General features: G+C 39.1%; 1 protein-coding gene across 1 annotated transcript in view; it reads left to right on the plus strand.

Moving 5' to 3' along the window:
• LOC146397740 (uncharacterized) overlaps nt 1-13483 on the plus strand; it is a 55230-nt gene extending 41747 nt beyond the window's left edge. The window contains exon 4 of the mRNA XM_084989977.1: nt 10716-13483. Coding sequence (XP_084846103.1) covers nt 10716-10808 — 93 coding nt within the window. The 3' untranslated portion in view covers nt 10809-13483. The remainder of the gene's footprint in view (nt 1-10715) is intronic.
• Nucleotides 13484-16836: the final 3353 nt, after the last annotated feature.

Raw genomic sequence — 16836 nt, forward strand, 5'->3', positions numbered from 1 at the left:
TTCCTCTTGGATGGATCCTCTGATCATTATGTAATGACCTCCTTTGTCCCTGAAAATATTCTTCATTTTAAAGTCTATTTGTCTGATATGAGTATTGCCACTCCAGCTTTCTTTTAATCCCCGTTTGCATGAAATATTTTCTTCCATCCTCTCACTTTCAATTTGTATGTGTCCCTAGAAGTGAAATGGGTATCTTGAAGATAGCATATATATGGGTCTTGTTTTTGTATCCATTCAGCCAGTCTATGTCTTTTGGTTGGGGCATTTAGTCCATTAACATTTAAGGTAATTATTGATATGTATGTTCTTATTGCCATTTTTTTTTTTTTTATCTTTTGTCTTTTTGTTGTTGTTGTTGTTGTTGTTGTTGTTGTTGCTATTTCTTGGGCCGCTCTTGCGGCATATGGAGGTTCCCAGGCTAGGGGTCGAATCGGAGCTGTAGCCACCGGCCTACACCAGAGCCACAGCAACGCAGGATCCGAGCTGCGTCTGCAACCTACACCACAGCTCATGGCAACGCCGGATCGTTAACCCACTGAGCAAGGGCAGGGACCGAACCCGCGACCTCATGGTTCCTAGTCGGATTCGTTAACCACTGCGCCACGACGGGAACTCCCTTATTGCCATTTTATTAAATACTTTGGATTTGTTTTTGTTGCTCTTTTTTCTTTCCATCTTCTCTTGTTCTTTTCTGTCTATAGAAGTTCCTTTAGTATTTGTTGTAAGGCTGGTTTAGTGTTGCTGAATTCTCTCAGCTTTTGTTTATCTGTGAAGGTTTTGTTTTCTCCTTCAAATCTGAGTGAGAGCCCTGCTGGGTAGAGTAATCTTGGTTGGAGGTTTTTTCCTTTCATCTCCTTAAGTATATCATGCCACTCCCTTCCGGCCTGAAGAGTTTCATCTGAAAAATCTGTCAATAACCTTATTTGGGTTCCCTTGTATGTTATTTGTTTCTTTTCCCTAACTTCTTTCAAGATTTTCTCTTTGTCTTTAATTTTGGTCAGTTTGATTAATATGTGTCTCAGTGTGTTCCTCCGTGGGTTTATTTTATATGGTACTTGTTGTGCTTCCTGGATTTGAGTGAGTGGTTCCTTTCCTATGTTAGGGAAGTTTTCGGCTATTATCTCTTGGAATATTTTTCTGTTCCCTTCTCTCTCTCTTCTCCTTCTGGCACCCCTATAATACGGATGTTGGAGCATTTAATGTTGTCCCAGAGTTCTCTGAGACTCTCTTCGTTTGTTTTCAATCTTTTTTCTTTTTTCTGTTCTGCATCCATAACTTCCACTAATCTGTCCTCCACCTCACTCATTCGTTCTTTTGCCTCCTGTATTCTTCCGTTAGCTACTTCTAGTGAATTTTTTATTTCAGTTATTGTATTTTGCATCTCTTCTTGTTTAAGTTTTATATATTGTCTCTCTTTGGTCAATGATTCCTGTAAGTTATCCATCTTTGCCTCCGTTTTATTTCCAATGTCTTGTATCGTCTTTGGCATCAGCAATCTAAAGTCTTTTTCCTGGAGGCTAAGAATCTCCTCATTGCTTAGCTGATTTTCTGGGGTTTTCCCTTTCTCCCTGATCTGAGTTATAGTTCTCTGTCTTTTCATTTTTAGAGGTTTTTGGTGTGGTGGACCTTTTACAGATGATAGAGTTGTAGCCTCTCTTACTTCTGGTCTGTGTCCCTCATGTGGCTGAAGTCAGTATGGGGGCTTGCTGTAGTCTTCCTGATGGGATGGGCTGCTGCCTGCCCACTGGTAGGTGGAGCTGATTCTAATCCCTCCAGTTGGATGAGGCTTAGTCTCTGGATGGGATTAGAGGCAGCTCTGTGCCTGAGGGGTCTTTAGGTAGCCTGTTTACTGAGGGGTGGGGCTGTGATCCCACCTGGATTGTTGTTTGCCCTGGGGCTTCTCAGTGCTGACTGATTGGTGGGGCCAGATTTTCCCAAAATGGCCACCTCCAGAGAAAGGCATGCTGCTGAATATTCTTGAGAGCTTTGCTTCCAATGTCCTTCACTCACAACAGCCACATTCACCCCTGTTTTCCCATGATGTCCTCCAAGAACTGCAGTCAGGTTCAACCCAGATTCCTATGGTGACTTTGCTTTGCCCTGTGACCCAGTGCACGTGAAAGTCTGTGTGCACCTTTTAAGAATGGGGTCTCTGTTTCCCCCAGTCCCAAGGAGCTCTGCACAAGCCCCACTGGCCTTCAATGCCAGATGCTCCAGGGGCTCTTTCTCCTGGTGCCAGATCCCCACACGTGAGAGTTTGATGTGTGGCTCAGAATTCTCAATCCTGTAGGTGATTGAGTGAACCATTTATTTTCCAGTCTGCGGGGCTTCCCACCTGGGAGGTATGGGGTTTCTTGTATCGTGAAATCGTCCCTCCTACCTCTTGATGTGGCCTCCTCTTTTTCTATTGGAGTATGATATCTTTTTTAAGGTTTCCAGTCCGTTTGGGTGAAGATTGGTCAGCCTTTATTTGTGAATTTTGTTGTTTTTAGGAGAGAAGTTGAGCTCTAGTCCTTCTATTCTGCCATCTTAGTCCCATCTCCTAAGAGAATATTTTATACTGAAATCAAGAAGTGGAGCTTATATTCACCCATTGTGGTTAGTTGATCAACATCAGTTTACATCTACCAGATCATAATCTACGTGAGTATCAGGTTCAGTTCTTTGGCAACTGTTTTATAGCCACAGAATGTATTTAATAAATAATGATGTAACATTTAGAGAGAAAATCAATGATTGGTTTGCCTATCCCTGTGATTTATAGTTTGCCCCAAAGTATACTTCATTGCTCTGGGATTCCCAGATCTGTATCCTCTAGGATAGTGTGAGCAATCTGAGTGTAGAGATTGTCCCTTTTGCTTCTCGGTAACACTTAGTGTCCAGCACATGCTAGGCACATAGACATGCAGTGGAGACCTGTTAATTGATTTATATTAGGAAAACTTACGTTTTTATTTCATTTGTTTTATTTTTTTATGGTCACATCCTTGGCATTTGGAAGTTCCCGGGCCAGGCATTGAATCCAGGCCATAGCTGTGACCAAGACCAGATCCTTTAACCCACTGTGCCAGGCCAGGCCAGGGATTGAACCCACACCTCCACAGTGACCTGAGCTGATGCAGTTGGCTTCTTTCTTTTCTTTTCTTTTCTTTTTCTTTTTTGGGCTGCACCCATGGCATGTGGAGGTCCTATGCTAGGGGTCGAATCAGAGCTACAGCTGCCGGCTTACACCACAGCTACAGCAACTTGGGATCCGAGCCACATCTGTGAACTACACCACACCTAATGGCAGCACTGAATCCTTAACCCACTAAGCAAGGCCAGGGATCAAACCCTCATTCTCATGGATACTAGTTGGATTCATTTCTATTGAGCCATGACGGGAACTCCTACAGCTGCATCCTTAACCTACTGTGCCATGAGGGGAATTCCAAAACTTATGCTTTTAATACATTCATTCATAATTTCTTGTAATCTTGAGGGGTCTTTAGGTAGCCTGTTTACTGTTTACTGTCACCAAAAACATTATTCATAATTTAGAAGAGAGAGTGAAAACACCAATTATAATTCTAATACTAACAAAGAAATTCTAGAATTTTAACCTATTTTTCCCAGTTAAAATATTTTTTTATTCTTTATTTTGTACATAGCTTTCTTTGTCTCTTTCCTTTGTATGTATTTGCATGTGTCTTATCTCCTTTAATAGATTCTGAGACTTGTAAGGCCAAGAATCATGTTTTTCATGCCTTTTAAAATTCTCTTTGTGGAGTGTGTAATTTAGTTGCTCACTTCCACCTCCTCCCCCTATTCCCAACTCACATACTTTGGATTTGCAGTAATCATTCAACAATGAATTAACAGCCTGATTCCCACACTCTCTTCAGAGAAGATTTCCCCTCTCATTCCTAACTCTTGGATGTCCCCATCTCCATAATCCTCTTTTGTAATTTCAGCAACAAATCAACACTTTGCTTAAATCAGGTAAAATCCCAGATGACATCTTCAAGGCCTTGTTGATAAATAATGTTCAGAGAAGCGGTCTCCTGATTTAGATCATGTAATGACTCTAATGCATCAGAAACACTGGGGCTTTGGTTTCATTTTTAAGTACCTTATTTGGGACTTGTGATTGAGAGTCAAGTGAGAAATAGAAAAGAATTAGGCAGCAAGCCTGGATCACTACAACAACAACTAGCAACAAAAACTCCTTTCACAAGAAATAGTTTGGGAGAGTGAAAGGAGGTGGTTGAGGGTAGGAAGTAAATATTTTTTCTTTTTAATGAGTGTTAATTGTTTTATTTATCAGAATGTGCCCACTGAAACTACTTTGAGGTTTTTGTAACTATAATAACAGATTTCAAATTAATGACTACTTATTTCAAATCCTGGCAAAATAAGTAAAATATCACTGAATTCTGTTGTATAACTAATTGAGCCACACTTTGGATAGAATACCCAATATGGAAATGTCTTTCAATTTGCTATATGAAACATCCTTCAAATCCATGGCAACAAGGTTTCACATATTTGCCAAAATTCTCATGCTAGACTTTAATTTAGTTCATTGTTGGCAGAGAAAGATAATTATCTTTTTCCAAAGGCAGCTATAAAATTTTCTGGGTGCTTTTCTCCATACCACCATGAAAACTAGGGAGTGTTTGGCTATTGGGATAGATTGTTAAATGCAATATATACATGGACAAAAGTAATAAGAACTTATGGGAAATAATAATATAAAATGATTCAATAGAAGAGAGGAAAATAATATCATCAACCACAACAAAAAGGAATGGAGCTCAGTGACCTATTGAACACTATTCCTGTTGAATATCAGGAAGTATAATAGACGTGAAATTGAAGTCCCAAGAGGGAAAGCATGAAAAGAGGCAGAAGAATATTTAAACAAATAATGGCCAAACTTTCCCAAAATTTGATAAAAATAACCTATAGATATAAGAAACTAAGGTAACCCCCAAGCAGGATACATTTAAAAAAAAAAAAAAAACAATGCCCATCACAACCAAACTGCTGAAAACAAAAGGTTTCCCAAAAAAAAAATCATAGAAAAAAATTAGCTAGAAATAATAAAAAAATAGCCGGGGGGGGGGGGGGGGACACATTCAAGGGAATAATGGTAAGAACAACATCTTTAAAGTGTTGAAAAAAAATGTATATATAGTCAATTCAGGTTCTATAATCACTGAAAACATGCTTCACAAATGCGGGTAAAATGAAGATATTTTGATGAAGAAAGCCTGGCAGAATTTGTTGTCAGCAGACCTGTATTACAAGAAATACTCAAAGAAGTTTATCAGGAAGAAGGGAAATAACATCAGATGGAAATTCAGATCTACAGGCATGAATAACATGTTTGGGAAATGGTACATATCTGGATAAGTATAAATGATCAGGCAACAACTGATGGCTTAAAGAAAAAATACAAATATTTTAATGTGGCATTTATAATGTAGATATAAGTAAAATATATGATGTCAGTAGTATAAAGGCTGGGAGCAAATGCAATTATACTGTTGAAAGCTTCTTACATTTCATGTGAAGGATACAAAAGTAATCTAAATACACTGTGATAGATGATATATATTTTAATTCCTAAAGAAACAAGTAAAACAGTAATCAATACAAAAAAATAGAGCAAAATAGAAGCCAAAAGAGAAAGTAAAATGGAACACTAAAAACTGAAAAACAAAACTAAAAGCAGCTTTGATTTCACCTATAGATAGCTTTCTCTTTCTCCAACACCTTATATCCAATTGTTCAGGGAATCCTGCTGGCTTTAACTTCAAACTATACTGAGAATTTGACTTTTTTTTTTGCTAACCGCATTGTTCCCAACCTGGTCTGAGCCACTCTCCTCTCAGAAAAAGCCATCTGACGGGCGAACCAGATTCTCTCCTTCCCCTCAAAAAGTCATTCTTTTTTTTTTTTTTTTTTTTTTTTTTTTTGTCGTTGTTGTTGTTGTCGCTATTTCTTGGGCCGCTCCCGCGGCATATGGAGGTTCCCAGGCTAGGGGTTGAATCGGAGCTGTAGCCACTGGCCTACGCCAGAGCCACAGCAACGCGGGATCCGAGCCGCGTCTGCAACCTACACCACAGCTCAGGGCAATGCCGGATCGTTAACCCACTGAGCAAGGGCAGGGATCGAACCCGCAACCTCATGGTTCCTAGTCAGATTTGTTAACCACTGCGCCACGATGGGAACTCCCAAAAAGTCATTCTTAACACAGCAGCCAGAATGAGTCCATTAAATACCAAAGTCCTCACATTGGCCTGAAAGGCATGACATGCTTTGGTCCCAAGGTTATGTGTACCCCCATCTCGTATATTTCTCCCCTTTGCTTCCCCTACTCCAGCCACTTGGGCCTCCTTATAGTTCCCATGGTGGACACACTCTTGTCTAAGTGCCTTTGCATGAACTGGTCTGTCTAAATCCATTTCTCCAGGTACACACAAGGTTAACTCCTTACCTTCTTCCACTTGCTCAAATATCAACCACTCAAGACTTACCTTGATCAACCTATTAAAAATCACAATACAGTCTCATCCCCTGTTCTTCTCTACTGTTTCTTTTATTATTGTTGTACCTAACACCTTCTAATGTATCATGTACTTTATTTATTATAGTTGTGGTTTCTCTTCACCTAATAAGATAAACTTCCACAACTATTTGCATCTTTTCCCATTTGTTTAAATTTATGTATATCAAGCACATAGAACAGATGCTTAGTATATAATCATTGATCAAATGAATAAATGAAAAAGCAAGCGCGAGCTATCTTATTCTTTGAGAATTTGTGCATTTTCAGTTCATAGTATAGTATCTGGACATAGCTCAGTAAAAATTTCTGTAATGTGTGAGTTGGGTGATCTCAAAACGGAACTCAATTCTATGAAAGTTGTGTGTAAGCCCAATATAGAGTGCCACTTTCCTTATTCAGTTTCAGATTTAAGGGAGAGATACATTTAAAGATAAGGTGGAGAACAAAACTGTTTTTGTTACTGAGATTGATATTGCTGAACACAGCTTCTTACTAACAGTGAACCCACAAATGGACAAACTCAGCCTGTCACAGGTAGTCCTGAGCTGCATAAGGGTGGACCCCATGCCTGAAAACTTACAGAAGAAGAGAATACATGTTCTTTTTGTCTGGTTTCCAAAAAGAAAGAAAAAAGTGCTGACCTAAGCACTGCTGGTTTATTCTTCTCAAGATTAGCATTTGAAAAATAATCTCTCCTTCCTTGGGGAAGGACCAGAAGGCATTATAGAGAAGCCAGGATGAGCATCCTCCATGTGAAAGTAAACAAAAGGCTTAAGGGAGAGTTACCTTCCTCACATGTAGGACATAAACCACAGGGAACCATCAGTGTGAGGATGGTAATTGATTCTATGATCTTGGAGAAACTCATCTAAGGAAGAGACACAGATAAGTCAGAGCCTAGGTCAGAGGCTGGAGAAACCATCAGTACCTGAATGGAAGTTTTAAGGACTGAACTGTGTTCTTTCTTCCCTCTCTCCATTCATATGGTGAAGCCCTAACATTCAATGTGGCAGTATTTGTATAAAGAGCCTTTAGGGAGGTAATTAGGATTAAAAAAGGTAAGAAGAATAGGACCTTAATGTGATGGAATGGTGTCCTTATAAGAAAAAGACAATGTGTTCTAGTTTCATCGATTTGCATGCAGCTGTCCAGTTTTCCCAGCACCACTTGCTGAAGAGACTGTTCTCAATCCCATTCCTCGGCATATATCCAAACAAAACTTTCATTGAAAAAGATACGTGCACCTTTATGTTCATTTCAGCACTGTTCACAATAGCAAAGACATGGAAACAACCTAGATGTCCATTGACAGATTAACGGGCACATATTCTTAAAAGATGTGGTATATAAACACAGTGGAATACTACTCAGCCATAAAAGGAACAAATAATGCCATTTGCAACAACATGGATGGAACTAGAGACTCTCTTACTAAGTGAAGTAAGTCAGAAAGCAAAAACCAAATAACATGATATCACATATCCAGAATCTAATAAATGGCACAAATGAACCCATCTACAGAAAAGAAACAAACTCATGGACCTGGAGAACAGACTTGTTGCCAAGGGGGAAGGCATGGGATGGACTGGGAGTTTGGGTTTTGTACTATCGAACTATTGCATTTGGAGTAGATAAGCAATGAGATCCTGCTGTGTAGCACAGGGAACTATATCCAGTCATTTGTGATGGAACATGATGGAGGATAATGTGAGAAAAAGAATATGTATGACTGAGTCACTTTGTTATATAGCAGAAATTGACAGAACATTGCAAATCAATAGAAAAAATAAAAATCTTAAAAAAAAAGAAAAAGAGGATGAGACACTAGACCTCTCTTCAAAAATGCACAGAGAAAAGGTTGTGTGAGGTCACAGCAAGTAGGCAGCCCTCTGTAGGCCAGGAATAGATCTCACCACCATCAGAATTTTCTGGCAACTTGATCTTGGATTTCTAGCCTCCAGAATGTTGAGAAAATAAATTTCTGTTTTCTGCTTAAGTTACCTAGTCTGTAGTATTTTGTAGTAGCCTGACATAAGACAGGAAGATAACAAGCTTGCCTGTAGAGATGCGAGGGGTGCGCCAGGCAAAGGTGGTATTAGAGAAACTTGGGGCCAAGTGTATTTTCAAAGGGAAAGAGCGCTTGACAGTTTCAAATGTGCCTGAGGAGGACTCTATCGCCCCCTAATTCAATGACATGGTTTACTTTGCTGTTCAGTGGACGGATGGAACTGGTTATCAGGTTGGAATGGAGACAACCAACATAGACAGCTGCTTCAAGTTGGCTCTGAAAACTTTAGATGGCTGGAGAGAAAGGAAGGGGGAAAAGAGAAAGACATTGTGGAAAACACAGAAGTAGGTGTTAATATGGAGAATTTGTAGCGGGTAAGCAGTCAGACAGGCTTAATCAGTCCCAGAAATCTAGTTAAGAGTTGATAGTCACATGGCTAGATAATATAGGGCCAGGTTGACTGTCTTGAAACCCAAATGGAGAGGGAGATGGAGATACTGAGAAGATTTTTGCCAATTTAATTTCACATACATTAATTAACTACTTATTGTTGGCTGGCAGCTGCTGTGAATGATACATAAATGAATATGTAAAGCATACATACATGTATATTTTACACAATTGAGATAGTACTCATTTTTTGTAATTTGACTTAAGTTTATTTTCTGACAGGACAAGTAATTCATTCAAATTAGCTTAAATCAGGACATATGTATTGAAATAAGGATGCCTGTGCAGTCACAAAGGAGAGGGGCTCTCCCTGAAATAGGGGAACAGATCCTGTAAGCCAAACACTCTGGATTGGTTCATTAAATCTCCTTTTCATCATACTTCTAGAAAAGAAATTAGAAAGCTAAAATTTTACTCTATGCTTCTGTGCAACCAAAAACTCAAATTCTGGATAATAAGTTCCATCAATTAAGTTTACCTACACAAATTTTGGGAGGCAGAAGTGAAGCAGATGCTATCTTTGGCAGCTCTGTCAAATGGGCGATTTTCGTGCATCAACTTTCCAGTGTCTGTTCTTTAGCTTTCTCTCTTTTGCTGGGCAGAGAGAGTGGGGGCAGAATTGCCTTATGTCTTCCGGCAAAGCTTCAGCAGTGGCCTCAGAGGCGGTAGCTTTCTAGGTTGGTAGGTTCTGAGTCTTGTTGGAAGCTTTCCCAGAAAGCTTAGCTTAAACAAGGAATAGGAAAATTTCTTCTATAAAGAACAGAAAATAAATATTTTAGGATTTGTGGACTATACAATCGCTGTTAGAATTACTCAACTCTGCTGCAGCTTGAAAGTAGACATAGGCAATATATAAATAAATTGGCATGGCTGTGTTCCAGTAAAACTTTATTTACATAAACAGGTGCCAGGAATGGATTTGTTCTGAGACTGTAGTTTGGCACTCTTTGGCCCAAACCCTTCTCTTTAAAGCTCTCCAATGATTTTGTAGCATCCTATTCACTTTGTTAGTGACATTTATTCTGAAATAATATGTAGAATGGTTTCTGGTTCTTACATTGAACTCTGATTAGTGCAATTATAAGCATCAGTCAGGAAGGGTTAGATTGTGCTGTAATAACAACAGTCCTCAAGTCTGTGACAACACAGTATGAAAAGATGACTTCTCATTCACACCAAGCATCTAAAGTAGGTCAGCAGTGCATACTGCTCCATGTCTCCCTACTTAGGGCCTTATGGGCCCCCTTCCCCCAGCCCCTGGCAAAGCCTTGCTAGTCTCCATGATGTAGAGAAAGAAGAGAACATGGCTAACCACACACCGACTCTTAAAACTTCTTCTTAGAAATGTCATTTATGTTCCTATTTAGCTAAAAGAAATCACATGGCTATGCCTAACTTTAAGGAGTATGGGAGAGCAGCCCTACCGTATGAGAGGAAAGAGAGAATCTTTGTATTTTATAAGTTTTAATGATTCTTACAAGATGGATATCCAGGGGGTGTTGTAAGAAGAAAATTCTGGATCCAACTCAGCCAAAAGATGTTTGGGGAACATTTACTGTGTTTTTCCATCAACAAGATTTATCTACATTATAGTTGTTTACTCTGTTCATTACATTTGTATGAGTAAGGAATAGGAAGTCTTGGTTTAATTAACCAAATATGAATAATAACAATAATGCCTCTCTTCTTCTTGCCTTGGAGGTGACTTTTCCCAGTGTTCTAGGTAGTATGAAGTACTTGAAGTACTTTTGGAAAGTGCATGGTTTCTTTGATGCCACTTGCCATGCAGGTTGACTGACATGAGTTCATCGATTTCTCAACAATGCTTTGCTTACAGAAGAAAAGCAGTTTGGAGGCTGAGAAAATAGGATTTAATATCTGCAGAACTCTTTCTGTTATGCTTTTCTATTATCATATGTTTATCATTGTCCTGTGAACATAGCAATAGTAGTACATTGGCTTGGGACTCTGAAACCAGACTGACTCAGCTTGAATTCTGTCAGAATTTACTGTCAGAGTGTCATCAGGTATATTTTGTAACCCCTTTGCCTCTATTTCTCTTCTACAAAATGGGTTTAATAGTAGTTGCCACTTCATGTGTGAACACATGTAAAGCACTTAGAACAGAACCTGATATATAGTAACAACTGAATGAGGTTTCTCCTCCTCCTGCTTACTCCATGACATTATGGTGATGATTACAAGAGAAGATGTGTATAAAAATTCTGTTAGCCCTAAAGCACTTCAAAAATGTTATTAAGAAACACATTATGAAACCCAGAAAAGCTAAATTGATTTGTTCATGGTCAAGTTAGTCTTGGAATCATAGAAGAACTGGAGTTTGTTCCATCTTTATTCTATTGCACCCTCCACAGTATCTCAAATCCTTCCAAATGATTGTTTTGCCAGGCAAGATTCGAGTCTTTTTCTTCTACTTAGCATTGGAATATTTTATTTAGCTCACATTCATATTTTCTCCTCTCTGTGGCTGTTTCCTTTGCTGTTGTGAGCCATATCCAACGAGAAGGGGTTAGTTCTGATAACTCCAGGCAAATTCCTGAGAAGTGTGTATCCTCCCTTCCAACAGCTTTTATGGAATGCACACAGCCTGGAGGAAAGGTGGTACCAATTCCTGGGAAGAATTGGCTCTACAGTGAGGAGTCTCTGGGGAACCACATTTCAACTCAGAGCTGACCAGCTCTCCTGCCTTGAGCCTCTACCCAAAGGAAAGTTCACATAGACCTCTGCAGGGCAGAGCTCTTGGGAAGGGGCTGGCTCTTTAGCAGTGTGACAACATTCCCAGCCCTAATGCCATATCAGCACATTTTAGCCTTGGTTTTCAAGCAAGTGCTTAAAGAACAATTAAGCTATGCCCTATATCTGGACCCCACCTTCCAAAATTCCTGACGGATTCCATGACTCATGCCACAGCACCTGAGGATATTTCATTATTAAGTACTCAAATCCTGAAAGAGGTATGTGATATTCATTTCCATCCCACCCAAAATACTTGGGCATAGAAGGATAGGCAAAATCAATATTTGTCTAAAAGAAGAAGGTGAAATTTGTGGGTGGTTCTGTAATTTCACTATGTGGCACAAAGGTGCTTAGGAGTTGCATTGCAAATAAAAGAGCAGAAAAGAATTTCCCAAGTGTCATTTTAAAAGGCTTCATGCTAATAAGAGCCAAATTCATCCTTTGATATTTTCAAGTTTGCTGACTAAATAAGTCATAAATTTCCCATAATGATTATATGCATGCTACTGATATGTCTTAGAGTCTGACCTACTTTGCAGGTTAACATCATAGTCAGAGAATGCTGTGCCAGAGAGCCAGCATTCCAGCTGTCTCCTTACCTCTGTACACACACCACACATGGGGTAGCTGGGATAGTGTCTGTTTCAGGAGACTAAACTGATACTGCACCTGAAATCTGCTTAAATAGTCTTACTTATTGAGAGTTCCTGTTGTGGCTCAGTGGATTAAAAACCCAACTAAGTGTCCATGATGATGTGAGTTTGATCCCTGGCCTCGCTTAATGGGTTAAGGATTCAGTGTTACCGCAAGCTGTAGCATAGGTTGCAGATGTGGCTTGAATGTGGCGTTTTTGTGGCTGCGGTGTAGGCTGGCAGCTGCAGCTCCCATTTGACCCCTAGCCTTGGAACCTCCATATGCTACAGGTGCGACCCTAAAAAGAAAAAAAAATAAGGTCTTATTTATTTTATTTTTCTTTCCTTTAAATTTATTTTTTATCTTTTGTTTTCCTCTAGCCAAGTGTAGAGAAAGACAATGGGTGTCATAAAATGTTCTTGAAATTTCTCACCTCTCACATACTGTCTTGAAGTTGGGGGTATAGAAACAGTTTCATTTCATGTTTTTAAGCTTGATGGCTTGAAGTTTAAGAAGTGGGAAGCAGATCGTAAATAAGCAGGACTGTAAGGGTATAAGTATTATCACAGAGTGAGCTTTCATATGTCTTTTTCATTTACTGAGTGTATATCTTTAGTGTGTGATTGTGCAGTGTTAGCTGTGAGCAATGCATGGACAAAAAGTGATGGGGGTATGGCTACCGCACAACAGTCGTGATAATGCCAGCCTCAGTGACAATACTCAAAGTTGACCTGGTTTTGTTTTTTGGTGGGAAATTTTACATATTCAAAGCAGCTGTACAGTTTTAATTGTGACATTTCCTCAAGGTAGCATTTTATGTGAAGTTCATTAAATGCTTTCTCAAAGTAGAAATGTGATAAATGTGGTTACAGTTCTCAGTCCTACTTTCTACATAGATAATAAAACACTGATATTAAACTATAATAAAGAAAGTGATGAAATTAAAGTCACCTTTTAATAGTCCTATGACCAAGCCCATGGAAAACAATAATTTCACAGATGGAGGGTCAAATTAATTTCAACCAAATGCTTCAATGCAAAGTAGAAGTTTGGAATAAACAGACCATAATATATTTTTAGAGAATGCTTGTTTTTATTTTCAGTTTCACAGACTCAGTGTCCTGTTTTTACGGTAGCTAAACTGGCCATGCGAGCTTTTAGATAACATAAACTGCTTTGGTCCTCTGCTGGGGTGCTTCCTGTTCAGTAGGGTGAGGTTATATTTTCTTTGCTTATTTTCTGGAGTCTCTTGTTTCAATTTAAAATTTTTGGCCATCTTATTTAGAAAAAAAATTTCCTCACTTGAAGCTGTAATGGAAAGAATAATTCCTTAGTCTTTTTACAACATCCCACATAGGGTCTTCAATTATGAATATGGAGCTTTGAGCACAAGTGGGGAGGTAAGTGGGAAGGGGGTACTGCAAGGTACCTCATGGAGAGGAAGAGCCCAGCTTTTGAGTGACTCAACTCTTCTAATCTCTGTAACTTCCATTTAGCTAATCTTCGAACTTCCTCAGAGGAATTCATGTTGTCTTTTTTCAGCCTCAGATACTCTTTGTATCTAAATTCCACTTCTCTTTCCTACCTGGCCCCTCAACTTTGAATCATGGAGATCTTACTTCAGATTCCTGCCTCCTTATTCCTTTGTTTCTGCTCTCTTATCATCACTGTGCTTCTTGCCCATCTCTACTCTTATTTTGGGACTAAATTTGTGGACAAATTCCTAAGTTGAAAATGACTCTAGCTTGGAGAGACCTTTCAGAATTCAATAGTGAGTAGCATTAGTGTGGGTATTACAGTGATTCCTCCTTTCCCAGTGTCTCTTTGGTTTTTAAATTATTATTTCCCCTTTATATATGATAAAAATCAGGTTGAGAGAGACTGAGTAACTTATTAAAAGTGAGTCAGTTTGTAAATAGACAGGACTGAATTTAAATCCATGGTATCTGATTGTAGATTCTGTGCTTTGTCCATAAATCCACTAGCCTCTGAAGGGTATGGAATATACTTGAAATAGAATTAATAAAATTATGCAAATAACCCACATTCTCTTTTATCCAACCACTACTTTCCAAATATTGTTATCCTAAAACACTAGGTGCTTTCTCCAGTGCTCTTAGGTCCAGCCACAGACCTCATAACCCACAATGCATGATTTCTGAGGATTCACTTGTGCATCTCGTCTAAAGACCATCTGAGTGCTTCAAAATTTATAGATGCCTGGGTCCCACCCCAGTTCATTCAGAACCTCTGGGCTTTGCTTTTTTTTTTTTTTTTTCTTTAAAAAAAAAAAAGATCCCTGCTGATTCTGACACAAAGTAAGTATGATAACTATGGCTGTAGAATATTCAAGTCGTAATATCAGTGTCTCATCATCTGTAAGCCTATAGATGTTATCTGTTTCCCTTATTTGTAAATCCTGAAGACTCTTCAACACTATTTTTTTTTTTGCTTTCTTTTTAGGGCCGCATCCATGGCATATGGAAGTTCCCAGACTAGGGGTCAAATCAAAGCTATAGCTGCCAGCCTAAGCCGCAGCCACAACACAGGACCCTAGCTGCATCTGTGACCCATACCGCAGCTCATAGCAATGCGGATCCCTGACCCACTGAGGAAAGCCAGGGATTGAACCCTCATTCCCATGGATACTAGTCAGATTCATTTCTGCTGCACTACAGTGGGAACTCCCAGTTTTCCAACGCTAATATTCTCATAGTGCTTTAACATTTACAAATTTGGAACCTGAACTATCTTCAAAAGACCAGTATTATGAACTCTTCACAAATATATCCTCATTTCTGAGGCTCAGGGAAACTTTAGGAAGTGCCATTGGGACTCCTCACCTGAAATCCCTAGAGGTCCAATGCCAGCCTCCATCACAGGATCAGATTTCAGTTCTTGCCTGGTTGAAACTCTTTCCCCACACTCTTAAATGCCCACATAGATGTTTTTAGATCTCATATCTATCCTTCATCAATGTTTCTGAAGGACCCAGAATCCAACACTAGAATGCATCAATTACTAATTGGAGCATCTCTCACTTGGAATTCTTTTAGTCTGCTATTTATCCAGTTCTTTTTCCTTATTTATTATTTCAGCATTCAATATTTTTGAGCATCTTCTGTCTGCTAGGCTTTAGGTAGGGTGATCCAAACCAACATGGCCTTTTTTGTTTTTTCCTTAGGGAGACTACAATGACAATTACTACCTGTAAGTAATTTGTGTTCATTGTGTGCTCCATTTCTAGTTATCAAGGCTGACTTTGTTACTGTACAGCACAGGGAACTATATTCAGTCTCTTGGGATAGAATATGATGAAAGAAAGTATGAGAAAAAGAATGTATAGGGGTTCCCGTCATGGCACAGAAGAAGCGAATCTGACTAGGAACCATGAGGTTGCGGGTTCGATTCCTGGCCTTGCTCAGTGGGTTAAGGATCTGGCGTTGCTGTGGGCTGTGGTATAGGTCTCAGATGTGGCTTGGATCTGACATTGCTGTGGCCCTGGCGTAGGCCAGCAGCTGTAGCTCTGATTAGACCCCTAGCCTGGGAATGTCCATGTGCCGCAGGACAAGAGACAAAAGACAAAAAAGGAAAAGAAAAAGAAAAAGAATGTATATATGTGCAGGACTGGGTCACTATGCTGGACAGCAGAAATTGGCACAACACTGTAAGTCAACTATGCTCTAATTAAAAAAACTGAAAAACAATCTTTTTCTGACCAATAAACAATTCTTTTTACTAGAATTATTCTCTATAAAACATGCAATAAGTAAGGGGCCCCATACTTTTCTTCCCCCATAGTTTAAATATGATTTTCTTTGGACACATTCCTAAAGAAATGGTTCAGTTATTAGGAAGAATCTTCCCTGCAGCCAGCAGCCTGCGCCTCAGCAAAGGAAGTGACAGCTATTTACAATTTTTTTTTTTTTTTTTTTAGAAAACCTTACAATAGAATAATTAGACATAGTTAAAAAGTTCAACATTTTTTTTTTTTACTTTAATGAACTTAATCCTACATTATATCTCAAGGGAAGTGTAGTTAGAACTATTGGTGTGTCCTTTTATTCCTCACTCAGCAGGACTTTCATGACAAGATGCTTAGTAATCCTGGCCCTGCCCAGTAAACACCTGTAGTGTTTTCTAGTCATCGTGAAAACAAAAGCTGCCTCTCATAATTCCAATTATCCTAAGGAATAAAGAACCACCCTTGATTGAGAATAACTCAATTAATCTATTAAATCTTACAAGTAAAAATTTTGATTAAAGAGACTGGCCATCCAGTAGAAGTTTGGCAAAGAGATGAATACAGCTCTGTTACATGGAGTTAGATATTGTAATAATATTTAAAAGAGAATTTGTGATATTTCTGTTGTGGCTCAGTGGTAACAACCCGACTATCAGGTTCACTCCCTGGCTGTGCTCAATGGGTTAA

The sequence above is a fragment of the Sus scrofa genome, chromosome 13 (genome assembly GCF_054392235.1).
Source record: "Sus scrofa isolate SSC_HxYL_T2T_F1_AM1 chromosome 13, Sscrofa_HxYL_maternal_Yorkshire_Landrace_v2.0, whole genome shotgun sequence".
Taxonomy (NCBI): Eukaryota; Metazoa; Chordata; class Mammalia; order Artiodactyla; family Suidae; genus Sus; species Sus scrofa.